Source organism: Microcebus murinus, chromosome 8 (genome assembly GCF_040939455.1).
Source record: "Microcebus murinus isolate Inina chromosome 8, M.murinus_Inina_mat1.0, whole genome shotgun sequence".
In the NCBI taxonomy this organism is placed as follows: Eukaryota; Metazoa; Chordata; class Mammalia; order Primates; family Cheirogaleidae; genus Microcebus; species Microcebus murinus.
Genome location: NC_134111.1, coordinates 42283853 through 42301653, shown reverse-complemented (window position 1 = coordinate 42301653; position 17801 = coordinate 42283853). Strand labels below are relative to the sequence as shown.

The 17801-nt window shown below is 37.7% G+C and overlaps 1 protein-coding gene across 2 annotated transcripts in view; it reads left to right on the top strand.

The window, feature by feature from the left end:
• The window catches only part of KCNH7 (potassium voltage-gated channel subfamily H member 7), a 477996-nt gene that overhangs the window by 309352 nt on the left and 150843 nt on the right, over window positions 1-17801 (top strand). For both annotated transcript variants that reach the window (XM_076005608.1, XM_020288501.2), the window contains exon 3: window positions 15542-15697. In XM_076005608.1, the coding sequence (XP_075861723.1) occupies window positions 15542-15697 (156 nt within the window). The remainder of the gene's footprint in view (window positions 1-15541; window positions 15698-17801) is intronic.

The window sequence follows — 17801 nt, the reverse complement described above, 5'->3', positions numbered from 1 at the left end:
TTTTTATAAGGGATGACACTCAGGAAAAGTTCAGAACTACAGGCAGGGAAGGGAGGTAACTGTATCTACAAGCTAATAGGAGCAGAAATATGGTAAGCAGTCAGATGTTTGCAAGGGAATTGAGTATACTACAAGCACATTTTACTCCCCTCTCCAATAAAAACCAAGAGATTGGGAACTGTCTTTCAATCAAGGACTTACTGGCTACAGAACTCAAAATTATTCTTTGATGTTTTCTTGATAATGATAATGACAACTCACACTTTCTCAATGTACAAGGCGATGTTTTAAGCATTTTATAGATGTTGGCTCATTGAATCCTCTCAATAATTCCATGATATGGGTAAATATTATCATCCCTATTTTACAGATGGGGAAAATCTGAGTCTCAGAGCAATTAAGTAACTTATTCTAAGATCAAACACTGGGAAGTGGCAGACCCAGGAATTAGCCCCTGACAATCAGATGCAGAGACTTCAGGCTTAATCATGACATACACAGCCTCTCATGGACACACAGAATATACATCCTGCCACTCAGATAAATGTATGCTGCTGTGTGAACAAATCATCTTTCTCTGTGGTCCCAGTGTATAGCTGGACCAAAGTAGTCACTACCCTGTTACTTACAAAAGGTACTAGGCTAGGTCATGAATCCTGATACAAATAGGACACAAAAGCAACAATAAATGTGGTCTGTGGGAATTTGAAATGAAACATCTCTCCTTCTTGCTGTGTAGCCACCTTTGGAAAACTACATCCAGGGCAAGATGCAGCATTGTAAAGCAACCCCAGCCATCAGGCATCTGCGGCAGGCCCATGCCTCTGGCAGCCTTAGGCAACAGGGAACATCTGCAGTAGCCATATGCCCCAAGGCCTGGCGTCACAGCCTGGGAGAAGCGTGGTCCCCACTAAAGCTGGACCATGCTAAATCTGAGACCACCAATAGGAAGAAAAAGCCCTATTGTCACTAGTTTTCCAGGACTTCCTTTCTGCTCCCTCTGGGATTCTGTGAAAATAGTGTTGGCATTAAAAAAATAAAATAAAAATAAAAATCCCAAGTTACAATGGACAAACCTAACAGGATTTGTGTGAGAGGAAGGGAAGGCGAAGCTACCTAGAGAAATGCCTTCACTCTCACCTTTTATTGCCTCTATCACTTGTGTCCCTGACATACTTAAACAGCCTAATATACCCTTCTATAAGGTCTCTATACCCATTGCAGAGGGCTCTCAGAATCTGAGTTCTGAGCCACTTTCAATAATTTGTTGTTGTTTTAAAATATGCCTTTTCTATGTTGGATGAAATAGAGAATCCTGAAGATGTGTGCTGGTGTCGAGCTATGGAAGGATATAGATGGAGCTCTGTGTGACATAGGTCACTCGTACCACCTATGAATAGGTACAAACAAATGCCTCACTGGGTTGTGTGAAGACCTTGGCATTCATTAGACCATCTAAATCAGAATCCTGACTCTCCTACAGATGAGCTATGTGACTTGGGGGAAGTCACTTGTTCTTTTCCTGTCTCAAGACCCACTTACATAAGATGAGGATATTTAGCGCATATACTTCCTTAAGATCCTCATGAGGATCACACACAAAGGACAGAAAAGCTTGTAAAGGGTTCAGCATAATAACTGGCACAGAACTATTGTTTAATAAAAGTTAGCTATGATCAAAATCAGAAGTACGAGGCCTGGGGCCAATTAAATTGGTTGACACACCAGTCACTTTGCCGTGGAGTCACCACATTTCTTCATTGCTCATACTTTCCCTCAGCCTGCGATGCTACTCCTCCCACTTTCTACCTGTCACCATCATTGAGGACCTAGCTTACATGATGCTTCCTTCATAAAATCTTCCAAATCCCTGAGAGGAATTATGTGTTCTCTCACCAGACACTCCACCACACTCCCATGAGTGGATTCTTTTTGTTTGCTTTTGTTTTTGAATAAAAGATCCCTGTTTTTAGTCATGTTTGTAACTCCTACAATTTCTGGTACAGTACCTTGTACACAGTAGGCACCCAACACATTCTTCTTAAATTGTATTAATTGGAAATATGTTTTACTCACTCTAAGATATGACATAGATTCACATCATTTGTAACTTTTGTCCCTGCTCCAAAGTAGCAAACATAGTGAGAACAAAATGTATGGTTCCTTTTGACAATCACACAGAAACCATGAACAAAGCACACCATGCATGTAACCATGTACTGCATCAGTGAGCTATGGCATCCAAACAGTGAGGGCCTGGCCCCAAGATTCTCATTGTGTTTTGACATTGACAATGGTGTGCACATACCATGGCAATGTGCAGATTTGCTCATATTCTGAGTCAGCTCAATCAGTTCAGTGTTAATGCAATTTGACTGAACAAATGTCAGTTTAGTGTGGGTCGGCGGGGGGGGGCTGCTTTAAGTATATTTGAGGCTTGGGAACATTAATATGTCTTGTGAAAAAAAATTTGAATCAAATAACCAAATATTTCCTTGAGTATCAAAAAATGCAAAGTATTAAAAATTATCACTAACATGCTACAAACTTCCTGATCATAAATGTAGACCCAGTTTGCCTAGAGACTAAATGCAGCATTGTGAATCAGCCTTAATTTGTTCTAACACTCAAATTTCCTACTATACTAATTCAATCCACAAAGTTCCAAAATTAAACAGAAACCTGAGCTGAGAAGTGGGTAATCCTCATAGTGCATCTTAAGAGACTACAGCTGATTTATGAGTCAGACAATGTGTAAGAGTTTTTCTTCCTAATTTCAATCACCAGATAATTTATCCATGGTTGATCAAATATAAAAAAGTGCTGAACTTGCTTTCAAGTTTATAAGTATGAAGGGAACCAAATACCTGAGCGGAAATGCTAACATAGAATATGTCAACGGAAAGGAGTGATAGTCACCAAATAATTATAAATTCACATATATCCATAGTTTGAAAAGGAACAACTCCTGAGGAAACACTGTCAAAAATATTTCCTTGAATATACCAGAGTTTTCTCATAAAATTTCTGGTGCAGAATATTAATGAATTATTGAATTAGGGCTTTGATGTTATAAGACCTGATCTCTGTCAAGGAGTATGAATTGGTCTTTTGGGACATGAGATACTATCATATTTTATTTAGCAATAACTTTTTAACTTAGAACAAGTTTTTGAGAAAAATCATTGCTGCAAGATAAGTGATCAAATATGACGATGCTATTTTAATCGGATTTTTGAAACCTCAGACCAGAACCAATAGCATGCAAAATATACTGAATAGGTGACAGTGACCTTTGGCATTCGCTTTCCTTTCCTGGCTCAGCCCTTTCTTCTGTGTCATTTGTCCATCTCCAATAAGCACCTAGGTGACCTATGATATTTACTTTCCTCCCTCTCACAAGGGTGTCTTTGAAACAGGGAGGGAGCATGACACAATTCAATGTTTCTCAAAGACATTCCAAGGAGCTAGATGTTATCACAAATTTCTCTAAAATAGGACTTCAGAGTCAAGTAAATTTGGAAAATGTTACATAAAACAAAGTAAATTTGGTTGTTTTTGCAGAATTTCTCAAAACCTCTATTATACTAATGTGCATTGAGCATCTTCTAAAGGAGGACATTTCCTAAATTGGATTAATTACAGCAAGCCCTTTCCAGTAACATCTATCAACAACTCACTCTTTGGGAAACACTAATGCAGGGAAAGAGTGAGTGCTGGACAGGTTTCACTTCCAATCCTGGTTCTGCTACTTGCTTGAGAAGCTTCTCTGAGACAAAGTTTTCTCATGAGAAACAAGTACCACATAGAAGACACTCAGAAAACAGGAGCCATGATTTAATTATTTAGTATGCAGTTGTTAATGCTTGTAGTAATAATAATATGTAGGGACTCAAGGAACAGAATAGAGCACTCCTATTCTTTGAAATATCAGCTTAGAAAGTCTTAAGCTAATTTTTTTTTTTAGAAAAAGGACAGTAGATAAAAAATGGTCATGAGTCAGTATAGGACAGAAGAGATTAAAAAGAAACGTGAAGCTGGAGACAGGCTGGGCAAGAAAATAGTGCCTCCGTGCCTCCCAGTTGGCAGGAGAAGGGAATTCTCCCTGAGCCAGGAGTGCTGTAGAAATGGGAAAGACAGGGAAAGAGGTGGGAAGAGTTTGAATTTTCAGGCTATAGCTTATAAAACATAAAAATCTCTTAGAATACACCTGATTCAAAAATCATGGAATTTAGAATCTTGGCATGATAAATTGGAACACAAACATTCTGTCCTAATCACAGAAAGGACGAAAGGTGCCCCAAGACCAGGAGAGAGGAGAAACTATATGTATGTCTCACTTTACATCTGCATAGTGGGGATGATAATGGCACCATCATCATTAAGTTTTTATAAGAATGTAAATGATTTTATATTAAGTCATATAAAGCCCTCAAAACAGTGATTGGCACCTAATAGACGTTAGCTATTGGCGTTACCTTTCTTCCTAAAATGTGCTTTCGAATCCTGATCATGGAACCGAAAGCAAGTCCAGAAATACTGATTCTTTCACACATTTCTACTGCATACCAAATTCTACTGACTAGGAGGCTTGCCCAATGGAGCCAACTTCTGCTGTCATAAAAGATACCTGATATACAGTGTACTTTTTAAAGGCAATGGGACAATCCACAGGGACAAGAGAAGTATAAGAAATAAACCAAGGGTCCCCTCCTCACTGAAAAGTTAAGAAGATATATTTCAGTATTTACGCGATAAAAGGGCCTTCCTTCTGCTAAGTCCCCACCCTCAACTCAAATTACTACTTGATGTACCTTCTCATCGGAAGACAGGAGGATTAACTGGATGAGTTCCTCTCAAGCTCCTTAAGAGTTGAAAGATTCTATTGCATCATTGAATCTTTGGAGGAAGTTTATCCACTAATTCAAGTTGAGAAACTGATTTTTCCCACCCCGGTTAATAATAATAATATTCATTTATTGCTCACATCCAATATGCCAGGTTTCTTGCTAAGTACTTTACATGTGTTATCTTATTTCACTTTCCCATCTACACTAGGAGGTAGGGCACTCTCTCTTTCTTCATTTTACAGATGAAGAATCTGAGTTTTGGGGATATTAAGTAACCTGCTTGAGGTCATTCATTGAATAACGGTAGAGCCATATCTGTCCAACTCTAGGGGCTACACGGAGCTATGTATCCAAGAAATGTACTGCTCAATGGCACTGCCTTGCCATTTTCTGAATGTTTAAAATCATTTTAAGTAAGAAGTAACTAAAAATAAATCATTCATGCTATCTGCATCTCAGACAGTGCCAACACTACCACACAGCAGAACATGAACGTGACAATTAGGTTTGCCTAAATTAGATTATTTCCTCATTTTTCAAATGACAGGCAAATATATATTAAGATAATCTCCCCTGGAAATTCTGAAAGCATAATTCTAGTCCTGTGTTACTCCATCAACTATATTAATAATCTAAATATGTTCATGTTTGTTATACTTTAATTATTCTGGTGATTGTATATTAAATCTGTATATTTCAGTGATTTCTATGCTAAAGATGTTTCTTTTGTATTATCAGATCCACTGCCAGCTTTTTGCCAGCTCAGTCCTTTGGTTTATAATGCTGGTATAAAGCATTTTTATTAGGTCACACGAGTTCTTCCTATTTGTTTTCAGTAGGCTCCTTTAGTCTTAACCAGGTGACTAGAAAAAATGAGAGAAATGGGCGAGCCTTCTATTGATGGCCACATTCCTCCCACAAGGAGTCAAGTTGGACCCATTCTATCAGACTAAACAGACTATACGTGGACGTTGAGACTGGCTACTCCATTTATTCTTATTGACATGATTTTGTGTAAGAATTATTAAATACTCTTTCTCGTTGTGCCTCTGTCTCTTCAATCAAATAAATAGCTCCTTTATCTTTTGAACTTACTTCTCTTAAGACATCACTAGCACCTAACATGTGTTAGTACCCTGTACACTAAAATACTTCTTCTGAACATATTCCCATACTTAGTACAGTTTTCTACATCCCCAACAGAAAAATACTGAATTCCAAGGACAGAGAAGACCATCAGGACACAACCGCCTACTGCTCTAGCCTCATCCATCACACCCCACCTAATGCTACACACTCTAGTATACTAATAGTCTGTTGAAACCAAGTTGCTTAACAAACTAACACAGGTTTTTCATGTGTCCATGTCTTTACTTTAGCCAAGAGTATCCTTCGACTATGTATGCCAGGGCCTATCCCTTCCCTGCTCAATGCATCCCGTGGCTTCCCATTGTCAGCCCAAGTCATTACAAAGCCACAGGGGACTACTTCCAATATCACCCTCCCCACCCCCTGCTCTGTTACCTCTCCAACCTGGAACTCAATCCACTTTCCCCTCAGCTTAGTATGTTTCAGTCACACTGGTCACCTGAGTTAGTGTGCTTCAGCCTCAAGGACCTGTCATAGTTTGTGGGGTTACCTTAACTAAATGCCACAGGTTCTGTGGCTTAAACAGCAGCAGTTTGTATTCTCACAGTTGATGGCTGGAAGTCCAAGACCAAGGTGCCAGCTGGGGTGGTATCTGGGCAGACAAGCCAGCTCTTCCTGGCTTGCAGATGGCTGCCTTCTTGCTGTGTCCTCACATGGCCTTCCTCTGTGCCTGTGCACACCTGTGTTTCTTCTTCTTGTGAGGACAAAGTCCTGTTGGATTAGGGTTCCACCCTTATGAGCTCATTTAACCTTATTTACTTCCTTACAGGTCATATTTTCCAATACAGTCACATCAGAAGTTAGGGTTTCAACATAATAATCCTGGGAGGACATAGTTCAGTCCATAGTGGGGCTTTTCCATGTGTTGTTATCCCTTTTCCCAGATCCTCATGTCTCACTGCTCATTTTACTCGATTCTTTACTAAAACAAGACCTCTTCACTAAGGCCTTTCCCATTCTATCAAATGTTATAAACTTTCCCCTCACTATCTCTTTCTTCATTTTCTTGATGATATTCCGTGATGCTATCAGCATTTAATCTACTATATATTTTATTTGTTCATTTAGTCTCTCTCACCTCCACTAGATTGTAAACTACGGATGGCAAGGATTTGAATCTGTTTTCTTTCCTGCTGAAGCCCTAGTGCCTGGCATATAGTGGGTTTGTAATAATTAGTTGTTAAACTGAAATTGGTTTGAAATGTGCATGTGTTTCTTCTCCATGTAACTTCCTCTTTCTCCAAATGTACTCCTACTCAGCCTTAAAAACACAGGTGCAATTTCCTGGCCTTTTACAAAAATAACTCTCTGGGCATATCCAGTTTCTGTACCTACCACATTATATTAAAATATTCCCTCCCCTTGAGCTACCGCCTATTGAGTGCCTACTATGAGCTAGGCACTGTACTCTGGAGGTATACTCTCATTTACTGCTCAAAATTTAAAATATAAATATTGTCTACAGAGAAAGAAGTCGAACAGAGAGAAGCTAAATAACTTGTTAGTTTTTGAAACGAGGTCTGTCTCTGACTCTAAGGGGCATCTTTTTTAAAAACTACGGGCTCTTGCCCACCATAGTCACAAATGCTGCTCTTGCCTGACTCCTGGGTCACCTGTGGAAAGATTTCTAAGAACTATCTCACTGTCAGAGATAAGTAAAAAAAAAAAGCTATTAGTAATTAAGCAGATATTTACTGAGCTCTTAATATGTGTTGAGGCCTATGTGCAAAGATTGATACATCTTGTCTTTGGGGAGCTTACAGTTCAGTTATAAACATAATACAACATGGAGTATTTTCACTTTTCTATTATTCTGAAAACCTTGTGACAAATCTGGAAGTGGCTTATGAGAGAGGATTAAGTCTCTGTTGTGTTTACTATTCTCGTTTGGAGTATGATAGCATTTGTTAAAAAAGAAAAAATAAGCAAAAGGATAAATGATGTCAGACAAACACTCCAATCACAGAAATTTCTCCAATCCTATTTTAGGAGTCCATCATGATCCTCTCCTGTTCTTTAGATCACAACTTGTCTGATGGGGATATTGACCCCAGCAGGCAGTTGTATGGTGTGAATTGAAAGATATCAGAATATTTCTGCTTCACAGAGGTGACATTGGCATTCATCAGGTTCATAAAGGTCACACTGGAGTTCATCTTGGGTTAATTGTTATTTTTCACTGACTCCTTAGAAAAATTCTCCTGGGAGAAGTAATCAATTATGTCATTAACAGTTTTATAAAAAAAATTATATTTCTCATGAGCCTCATCCTTGATGGGAGGGAGTTCACACTGTTTCACCATGGAGGCCTAGAGAGAGCAGTGGAAGATGGAAGAGGGTTGTGAAAGAAAGAAATAAAAAGAAGCATTAGATACAGAAAAGCCAAATATAAATGTTGCTTGCTTCTCACTTATGCCTCCGCCTGGGTAACTTTCTCCTTCTGCTGTGAAACAATCCCCTTTGTTTTTCTAACAAGCGTTTAGATTCAAGATGAACAATGCTGCCTCTTTGATGAGGGCTTTGTGGCCTGAGGTTGCTGGGTTTTGTTTTTCTTCCAGGGCAGGTCTCTACTGATATTTTTTAATCTTCAAAGGGCCTCCCAGTCTATTAGAAAGAAAGGAATAAAAACTCGCCGGCATTCACTAAACCCGTCAGTTCAGAGAAGAATAATCTCCCCTTGGTGCCCCAAAATATGAATAAACAGTGTAGCTGGTGGTTCCAAGAATGGTGAAGGGTCGGAGGCAATTGCACAGATTGACTTGAGAGATAACGTGCCCTTCTGGAGACCCTCCAACAATAGACCAAAATAATAGCTCACGACGTTATTGAGTTTTTGCTCTATGCCTGGTACTGTTCGAAGAGCTTTATGTGCCAATGAGTTCTCTTGAACAGTGTGAAACTGGTGCTGTGATCAAAATGCAGCTTACTTTTGTTTTTTATCATCCCATGAACTTTGTTCACTGGGAGTAATTGACCACTGGGTTTGGAAGGTGATTTGCCAGATCTTCCTTTGTTGGGTCACTCTCAGATAATAAAGCCTTCTATTCACTTTCTGTTGTAAAAAACAGTATAATTTCTAAAGTTATAGTTCCCAGCTTGCTTCAGGTCAGACTGCAATGGGAAGTGGGCCTCCACTTTCTTCCCTTCACCCTCTCCCCATTCCACTCTCTGGTTGTGATTTGATCCCCTCCAGGTGGAAGGTGGCAGGGAGGGAAGGTACACAGCAGGCCAGTTCTTACCTGGCTGGTCTGCTTGCCCTCTCTGGGTGTAGAAGTAGGGCAGAACTGATGCTGTCTTTCCTGGGCACTTAGGAGGGCTCTTGAGAGCCCCTGCCGGGCCCTGCTCTTTGCAGGTCGCTTCCTGTGATGCTTCCCCTCCACCCCCGGCTCCTGGCTCCTTCCCTCCTTGGCCCCATCATCATATCATCGCTTACTGCAGGCTCTTACGTGACTCTTCCTCTGGAGTCCCCTCACCTATCCCAGGAAAACCCTACGATGGTTCCTGATCAGACACTCGGGTCAGAAGAGTGATCTCACAGCCCTTTCACTGACACTGGCACACAGGCCTGTCCCCATCACAATGGCTCCCACACTTTGCAGAAGTGGAGAGGTCATCCCTGCTCCGCCCTTTATAGCTGCAGGGTTGAGGTCCCACGATGGCCATCCCTTCATCTGCATTAGCTTTTAGATACCCATCCTCTGTGTCTTCCAACTGCAGAAAGCACATATTTCAAAGGTCTTGGGGTGGACCCTTGAAGTCCCCTCATTAGGCCTGGCCTTGGATGGTGGTAGTTCCTAAAGGTGACAGGAAGGGAAACCCACAACAGTCTGCCAGTCCTCTCCAAAGAAATCACTGCCCCAGTCCACTCACACCACTCTCCTCTGCGCTAGCTGACTATGTTACATTCTTGACATAAAGGTTCTGTAGCTTTGCTTTGTAAATTTACATGTAGGGAGTGGAAGAGAGTCATTCTCACTTTAGTTTCCCAGTGTCTATCATATTAGCATATCCTATCAGTGAAAATAGTGACTGGGAGAATTCTAATCTAATACCCTAGTACACAGTTATTAACTCATTTGATTTCTAAAACTATTCTATGAAATAGAGATTATCCCTAGTGTACAGATGAGTAAACTGAGGTATCGTGATCTTTAGTAAATTGCCAGAGATTTACTCAGCAAGTAAAGGATAAAGACAGGATCTAGATTCAGACAATCTGATTAGAGAGCTGGTACTCTCAAGCAATAGGCTATATACACTATTTCATACAGATTCTGTGTACATGGTAAATCAATTAACACTGAAGTGAGTTGCATTTGACCAAGAGAAGAAATATTAGAAAACTACTATGTTTTGGAATGCAGTTAGACTTTTTTTGAGCCTTACTAAATAGTGGGACTTTATGCAACCAAAATTTAGAATGAAATTATTTGTAAAAAATATCAATCTACTTATATATATTAATAAATATACTACATTATGTCTAATTTAAAAAAGCAAAATCCCATCACATTAAATTTTTTTTCTTGCTATCACCCCAGGTTTCGGTTAATCTAATTTAGTAAAACTCCTCCAGAGATTTTTCTATAATTATATATATGTTCACTTCCTCTACTCTCATTCATTCTTGAATGTATTCCAAACAGCTTTATGGCCACTAATCTAAAAAAATTTCTCCTGAAGAAGTAACTGTAACTCCATTGTCTTTTCTCAGTCCCCATGGTGCCTGTCAACGATATTCACACAGTTGATCATACCCTTCTTTGAAACACTTCCTTCTCTTAGCCCCCAGAATACCTCAATCTTGATTTTTCTTCCACCTCACTGTCTGCCTACCCAATCTTTTCCAGTTCTTCTTCATCTTCCCTTCTCTGAGGCTACAGTGCCTCTGGACTCAGGCCCCAGACTGCTCCTTCTGCATTTATTCCCTGGGTGACTTCATCTAGTCTTTAAATATAATGTTTTCCCTAACAATTCCCGAATTCATATCCCTGGCTTAGACCAATCCCTGAACTGATTTGCAGCCTCCTGTATCTAACTGCCTTCTCCACATCTCCATTTAATATCTAATAAGCAATTTCAAAGTTATCACACTCAAAACCTATGGATTTACACAATCCCCAAAGCTACCCACTCCCATAGGCTTTCCTGTTTTAATAAATGGTGTCTCCATTTTTTCCAGGTCTTCAATTATCAAATTTGGAGTCACCTGGAGCCTTTCTCCTGCCCTAGTCCATCCAATATATCAGCAAATCCTATAAGCTTTACCTGGAAAGCATCTCAAGCTGAACCCTTCTGACCACCTTCAGCAATACCCCCTTGGTTCCAACCACTCTCATTGACATGTTTTCCTAACTGGCCTCTTTGCTTCCACCCTGACCTCCCCGGCAAGCTATTCTCCACAATCACATGAAAGGGGTAGTTTTAAGTCAAATCATGCCAACTCTCCACATAAAACTCTCCAATCCCTTCTTGTTTAACTCAGAGAAAAGTTTCAGATCATGCCTTGGCCTCCTCTATGGTGTGGCCCCTGGCTTCTCCTTTGGCCTTCCCTACTCTACTTGCCTTGCCCTACCCCACAACCATCACATTGCTAAGTTACACTGCCTTCTACACTGTTCCTGGAAGACACAGGATGCACACAAACCACAGGCAGTAGAATAAAACACATGTAAAGAAGTTCAAAAGGGAGAGTCCTGGTTTTTTGTTGTTTTTTTTTTTTCAGAGCCAGGGTCTCACCCTGTCACCCCCTGGCATGTTATTTTAAAATGCAACCGGGTGCATGCCACTAATTTATTAATAAAGGAATAATGTTCAAAATTATTCAGATTACTTTGAGTTTGCTTGCTCTATGGCTACAGTTAAAATGTAAACATTCTAGAAATTTTATTAAAATGAGCACTGTTCCTCCTTGGCAGCCTTTCCCACTTTAGGAATGTTTTCCCTCAGAACACAAAACATGAAAATGAACCTGAGTCTAACTAATATTAGTATAATTTTATAAATAATGAATTTTATTATAAATAAGTGGCTTCTTAACAAATATTATAAATTTTATTTGAATATAAGATTCATTTTATCAAGGTCATTTGAATGAAAGATTAATTTTAATAAGATCTGATAAGATCTGAACATTTTTCTAGATTTGTTTAATTCTCCTATTTCTACATTATTAAATATGTCTATTTTTTCTTCATTGCTAGGTTAATGTTTGCTAGATTATGTTTCCATCACTCTTGCTCCTGATTCAAAAAAATATGTAGGAGCACATTGTAATATCTTTTTAGGATAATGTCACTTTACAAAAGTAGTACCTTGACAGAACTTGGAGTTTGTATAATTATGCAAGTTAAAATGTTTTTTGCTGGCCGGGCGCTGTGGCTCACGCCTGTAATCCTAGCTCTTGGGAGGCCGAGGCGGGCGGATTGCTCAAGGTCAGGAGTTCAAAACCAGCCTGAGCAAGAGCAAGACCCCGTCTCTACTATAAATAGAAAGAAATTAATTGGCCAACTGATATATATATAAAAAATTAGCTGGGCATGGTGGCGCATGCCTGTAGTCCCAGCTACTCGGGAGGCTAAGGCAGGAGGATCACTCGTGCCCAGGAGTTTGAGGTTGCTGTGAGCTAGGCTGACGCCACGGCACTCACTCTAGCCTGGGCAACAAAGCAAGACTCTGTCTCAAAAAAAAAAAAAAAAAATGTTTTTTGCTGTATAAAATGTATTCTATTCTTCTCCCCTTCTAAATTCCATGTATCTCTTTTCATAGTCTGCCTTTCAGAAGGTTATGCAAGATTGATGGAGATATTAAATCACAAAACTAAAAAGAAAAGCATGTAAATATGAGTCTTCAGTTGACTTCAGAGAAGATATATTGCTTAATAGAAACTTACAGGAAGCAATGATAGTGGATAATAAATACCAGGTTAATTACACTTAATTAATATGCTGAGGAGCCAATGCATATAACTGAACTTTCTTCTAAAACACTATAATTTTATGATGTTTTATACTAGACAGTAAATGCACAAGCATTTATTTGAAAGACATGATTTTTCCCCTTACTACTGAAAGCAAAATTATTCTATTACAAACCTATTAGATCTCTACCCCTACATGTTATTGATTGACTTATCAAAACCTCATGTTTTCTGTGTTGTTTGACAATCAACAGTATATTCCAAATGTTGAAAGATTTGAAACTGCTAAATGACAAACCTGCAAATTCACAATGATATTCTAAATGATCCAGGAAATGTCGTTTTAAGTGGTAAAATCAATATGTATTTTGGTTCATTTGGAAAGTAAGTACATAATGGCTATTTCTAGCATCTCCTCAGACTGTCTGTTTAACCAGTGTGTATTGTGATGCCTGGCCTGAAGCACTGCTATTTTTAGGTCTAATGGAAGAGTCTTAAATTGTTTATTTTCTGTTTACTAAAGTCATCCCGTTTGTTACCATGGAAACTATTACAAGTGCTCTAGCTATTTCATTAAATGAATTGAAGATATAGCTGAAAAATGAAGGTGCGGCATGCCTTAACTAAAGCACATTTTCTAACATCTATAAACCATTGCCATATACATAGAAAATGTGAAATTAGACAGTTTGAGAAAGATAAATTATAAAGTGAAATCTCTTGTTTCATTATCTCCCATTCTAACCTCAGAGATTTGATTTTCTAGATGAAATGATCATCTCTGGCTCTACTAAAATTATGCATCAGAAATTACCTGTACATACAAGTTTTTCTGATAAAACTAATAAAACACTTAGCATAAATAAAGAAGATATAGCTAACAACTGAAGGTAAAACATGCTATTCCTAAAGAATATTTTCCAACATCTATAAAACCATTGCCACATTTATAGAAAATGTGAAATTAGTTATAAATAAAGTCCTCCACATTTCAAATTGGAGAAGCTATTCACATCTGAAAATCTGAATTATAACTATTAATAGAACATAGGTATCCCCAACGTACAGAGAGTCTGTGTTCTAAAATTGTATTTGTACCAAAAATCAATTCTTTGGAAATTAGAAGATATTTTGTCATAGAAACAATTTCATGAATAATTAGATCTCTAGGCCCACCCTCAAAAGCCTTTTCCTGTGTTTCTGTAGCTTGAAGTCCTCAAGCTATAGCAATATCAATAATAGCCTTCGTTCTCAGCTTTGGCATCAGTAGCCAAGATTCAGGGATCAGAAGAAAGGAAAGGGCTTTCTCATGCTTGTTTTTAATATTTAGAGCTTATGTAGGACACCATTTTGAAATACTGGTATCCACCTGCCTTTGCAGATGTGGGGGCTCCCAACTACATTTTTCAGCTCTTGCCATTTTCCCTGGTCCCAGCCTCCAAGTGTTCTGGCACTTGCCCACATCTCCTCCTGAAGTTTCCTGCCAGCCCAACCTTGCTCCCAACCTGCTCTTGCCTATACGTTGAACCATCACTCTCCTCAAGATTCAAGATGGTCTCAGCTAGTTGTGAGAAAAGAAAGCAAAATAGACACTATTTCCTGAATGATTAAGAATGCTTTCTGAAGTTTTGCATTTTAAAAATACAATACTTTATTTGTAATTCAAACAAATCTCCAGCCTGGGAGATTTCCATTACCCTGACTAAAGAAAATATTAATATTTAGAGGGTAAAGATTTGAGCAAGCTGCTTTGAGGCAATACTAGAAGTCAGCTCCAAGGAGTCAGTTAGAAGTCAGTTGACTTAAAAGACGTCAACTTCTCAACTGTGTGCTCTACATCTTGGATCTTTGGGTTTCTTTTGGAGGATGGATAGTGGTGGCTGATTATAAACTTAGTCTTCCTTTTGTCCATTTCCTTTCCAGATGATTACAATAAAGTGTATCTTATTGGCAGTGTAATTTTGCTTCTAGAAGAATATCATGGTCTTAGTCGAAGATATCAAATTAACACAATAATATAGACAAACTTTTCATTTTATTTTCTAACAGATTAAAAACCAAACAAAACCATTATAATTTGAGCAGTGCACATTTTGTATTAAAAAAGAAAGAATTTTTGGAAGATATGTAAGACAGAGGCAATAATTTACTATTTTATATCAAAGAAATAAGAAGAGAAAAAGGGCATAAGTTGCTTATTGCTAAAATCAAGATCACACAAAATGAGATATCTTCATTGTTTATACAGATGTATTTTAATAGATTTAGATTTAACCAAAATATATAAGGAAAGGCTAAGAATTATGTTTCTAGGAAGTTAAAGAATATATATTTAAAAATATTAACTGTTACAAGGATGGGTGTAAAAGCAAATGAGATTTGATATTTCTGTTTTTGTACAATGTAGTAGTAACTGGATTTTCCTCTAAAATCCTTCTGGCAAAACTTATGCACAGTATATGTCTGCAATTAACTGTGAATTAAAAAGTCAAATTATTTTTATTGAATTTCCATGACCATTTAAGGTAGAAAATTCTGTATGGAGTGTATTTCAATTTTAATATTGCTGGTATTTCAAAATAAAGGTATATTTTTGACTAATATTCATTTTTCATCTCCTTAGGGTCTACTTTCATTTGTAACACTCACGTAATTCCAGTGAAAAACCAAGAAGGCGTGGCCATGATGTTCATCATTAATTTTGAATATGTGACAGATGACAAAAATGCTGCCACCCCAGAGAGGGTAAACCCAATATTACCAGTCAAAACTGTAAACCGTAAGTAAAAGGCAACATGTGTACAATGCTCTTGATAGTCTGTTACTGTAGTAATTTTAATACATTCTTCATTTTGTTTCAGTTCTCAAAATATCTCTACATTTGAAGTAAAATAGTTTTATATGAGGATTGTTAACCTTTGGCATGTTACAGAATTTATTGGCTGCTTTAGAAGCCATTTGACTTGGATATACCATAATTTATTCAACCAGTCCCCTACTGATGGACATTTAAGTAGTTTCCAAACTTTGGCTATCACACATAATGCCAGAATGAATTGTGCATATGTATTTTCATATGTGTATATGAATATTCTTGGACAAGTTATCTTCATAGTCCATATGTAATATGTCCATAGTGCATATGTAATCTTTTCAGATACTGACAAATTCCCCTTCCCTCCATATGGTTTGAACCATTTATACTTCCAACAGCAATATATTAGCCCTTTTCCCCAAAGCCATGCCACAGAATGAATCAAAGTCAGTCTTCTTGATTTTTGTCATGATAGGTAAGAAGTGTATCTCAAGTAGTTTCAGCTTTTATTTCTCTTATGATGAGTGAAGTTCATATATTTAAATAGTACAGACATTTATTGTTTTGTGAACTGTCCATTTTTCATACACATTTTCTATTGTTTTTTATTTAATTACCAATTTGTAAAATCAATTGCAAATAGCTTCCCCAGAAAATAATTTGCCTTTTATTTTTTCACGATTTTGTTATGCAGAAGCATTTTTGGTTTTTTTGTAATGTGGCTAAATTTATCAACCTTTTTCTTTGTTTCTTCTGAGTTTTTGAGTCATAATTAGAAAAGCTTTCACCACTCCAAGGTTGAGAATAAATTCACTTTTTCCCCTCTAGAACTCATATAATTCCATATTTTAAGATCTCTGTTCCATTTAAGTTTATGTTGGCATATAGTGTAAAGTATACAGTTAATTTATCTTTTTTATCAATGGCTTTCATTGTTCTAACATCATTTATTAAAAAGTCCATCTTTTCGCCAGTAATTCAAGATGCCACCTTTATTATATACTCGACTTCCTTATATGCTTGAGCCTATTTCTGTACTTTCTATCCTGTTCTGTGATCTATTTATCCTTCAGAATCATACTGTTTTACATAAACAATTAATGTATAACATAGCATGCCCCCTTTTGATTGATAATAATTTTCAGGGGTTTTGGGTTATTTCTTGATTAATTTTCCATATGAACTTTAGAAACAACTTTTCTAGACCCATAATAAATCCTTTTAATATTTTTATTGATTCATATTACCTGTATAGATTAACTTGAGGAGAATGTGTATCTTTATGATGTTCAGTCATTCTATAAAAGAAAATGATATATATTTTCACTTCTGAAGTCCAATTTTTATGTCTTTCTGGAGTGTTTTAAAATTTTCCTCACTCATTCACTTTGCTCCTTGGAATTTAACTTTTTGTTGTTGCTATTGTTGATGCTATTATGTATGGGATCCTCTTTTGTTCTATCTTTTTATAAAGGCAACTATTTTTTTCTGAATATGTTAATTTTACATCCAACCATCTTAATGAATTGTCTTAGCTTTCAGTGTTTTGTATATTGACTCTCATGAGTTTTTCAAGAATTCTAGCATATAAAATAGAGATTGTTTTACATTTTCCTTTCTAATTTCTGTATGTTTAATAGTTTTCTCTTCTCTAAATGTGCCAGGCAGGCTTGGTGCAATGGCTCTTGCCTGTAATCCTAGCACTCTGGGAGGCTGAGGTGGGAGGATTACTTGAGCTCAGGAGTTCCAGACCAGGCTGAGCAAGAGTGAGAACCCTGTCTCTACTAAAAATAGAAAAATTAGTTGCCCTTAGAGGTGCCTGTAGGCCCAGCTATTCGGGAAGCTGAGGCAGGAGAATCGCTTGAGCCCAGGAGTTTGAGGTTGCAATAAGCTATAATGACACCACTGCATCTACCCAGGGCAACAGAGCGAGATGCTGTAATAAATAAATAAATAAGCCAGATATTACCTCTAATGTATCATTAACAATAAATAAATGCTGATCATCATGCCTTAGCCCTTACTTTGCTTGCATGCCAACATTTCCGATTCCACCATTGATTCAAAT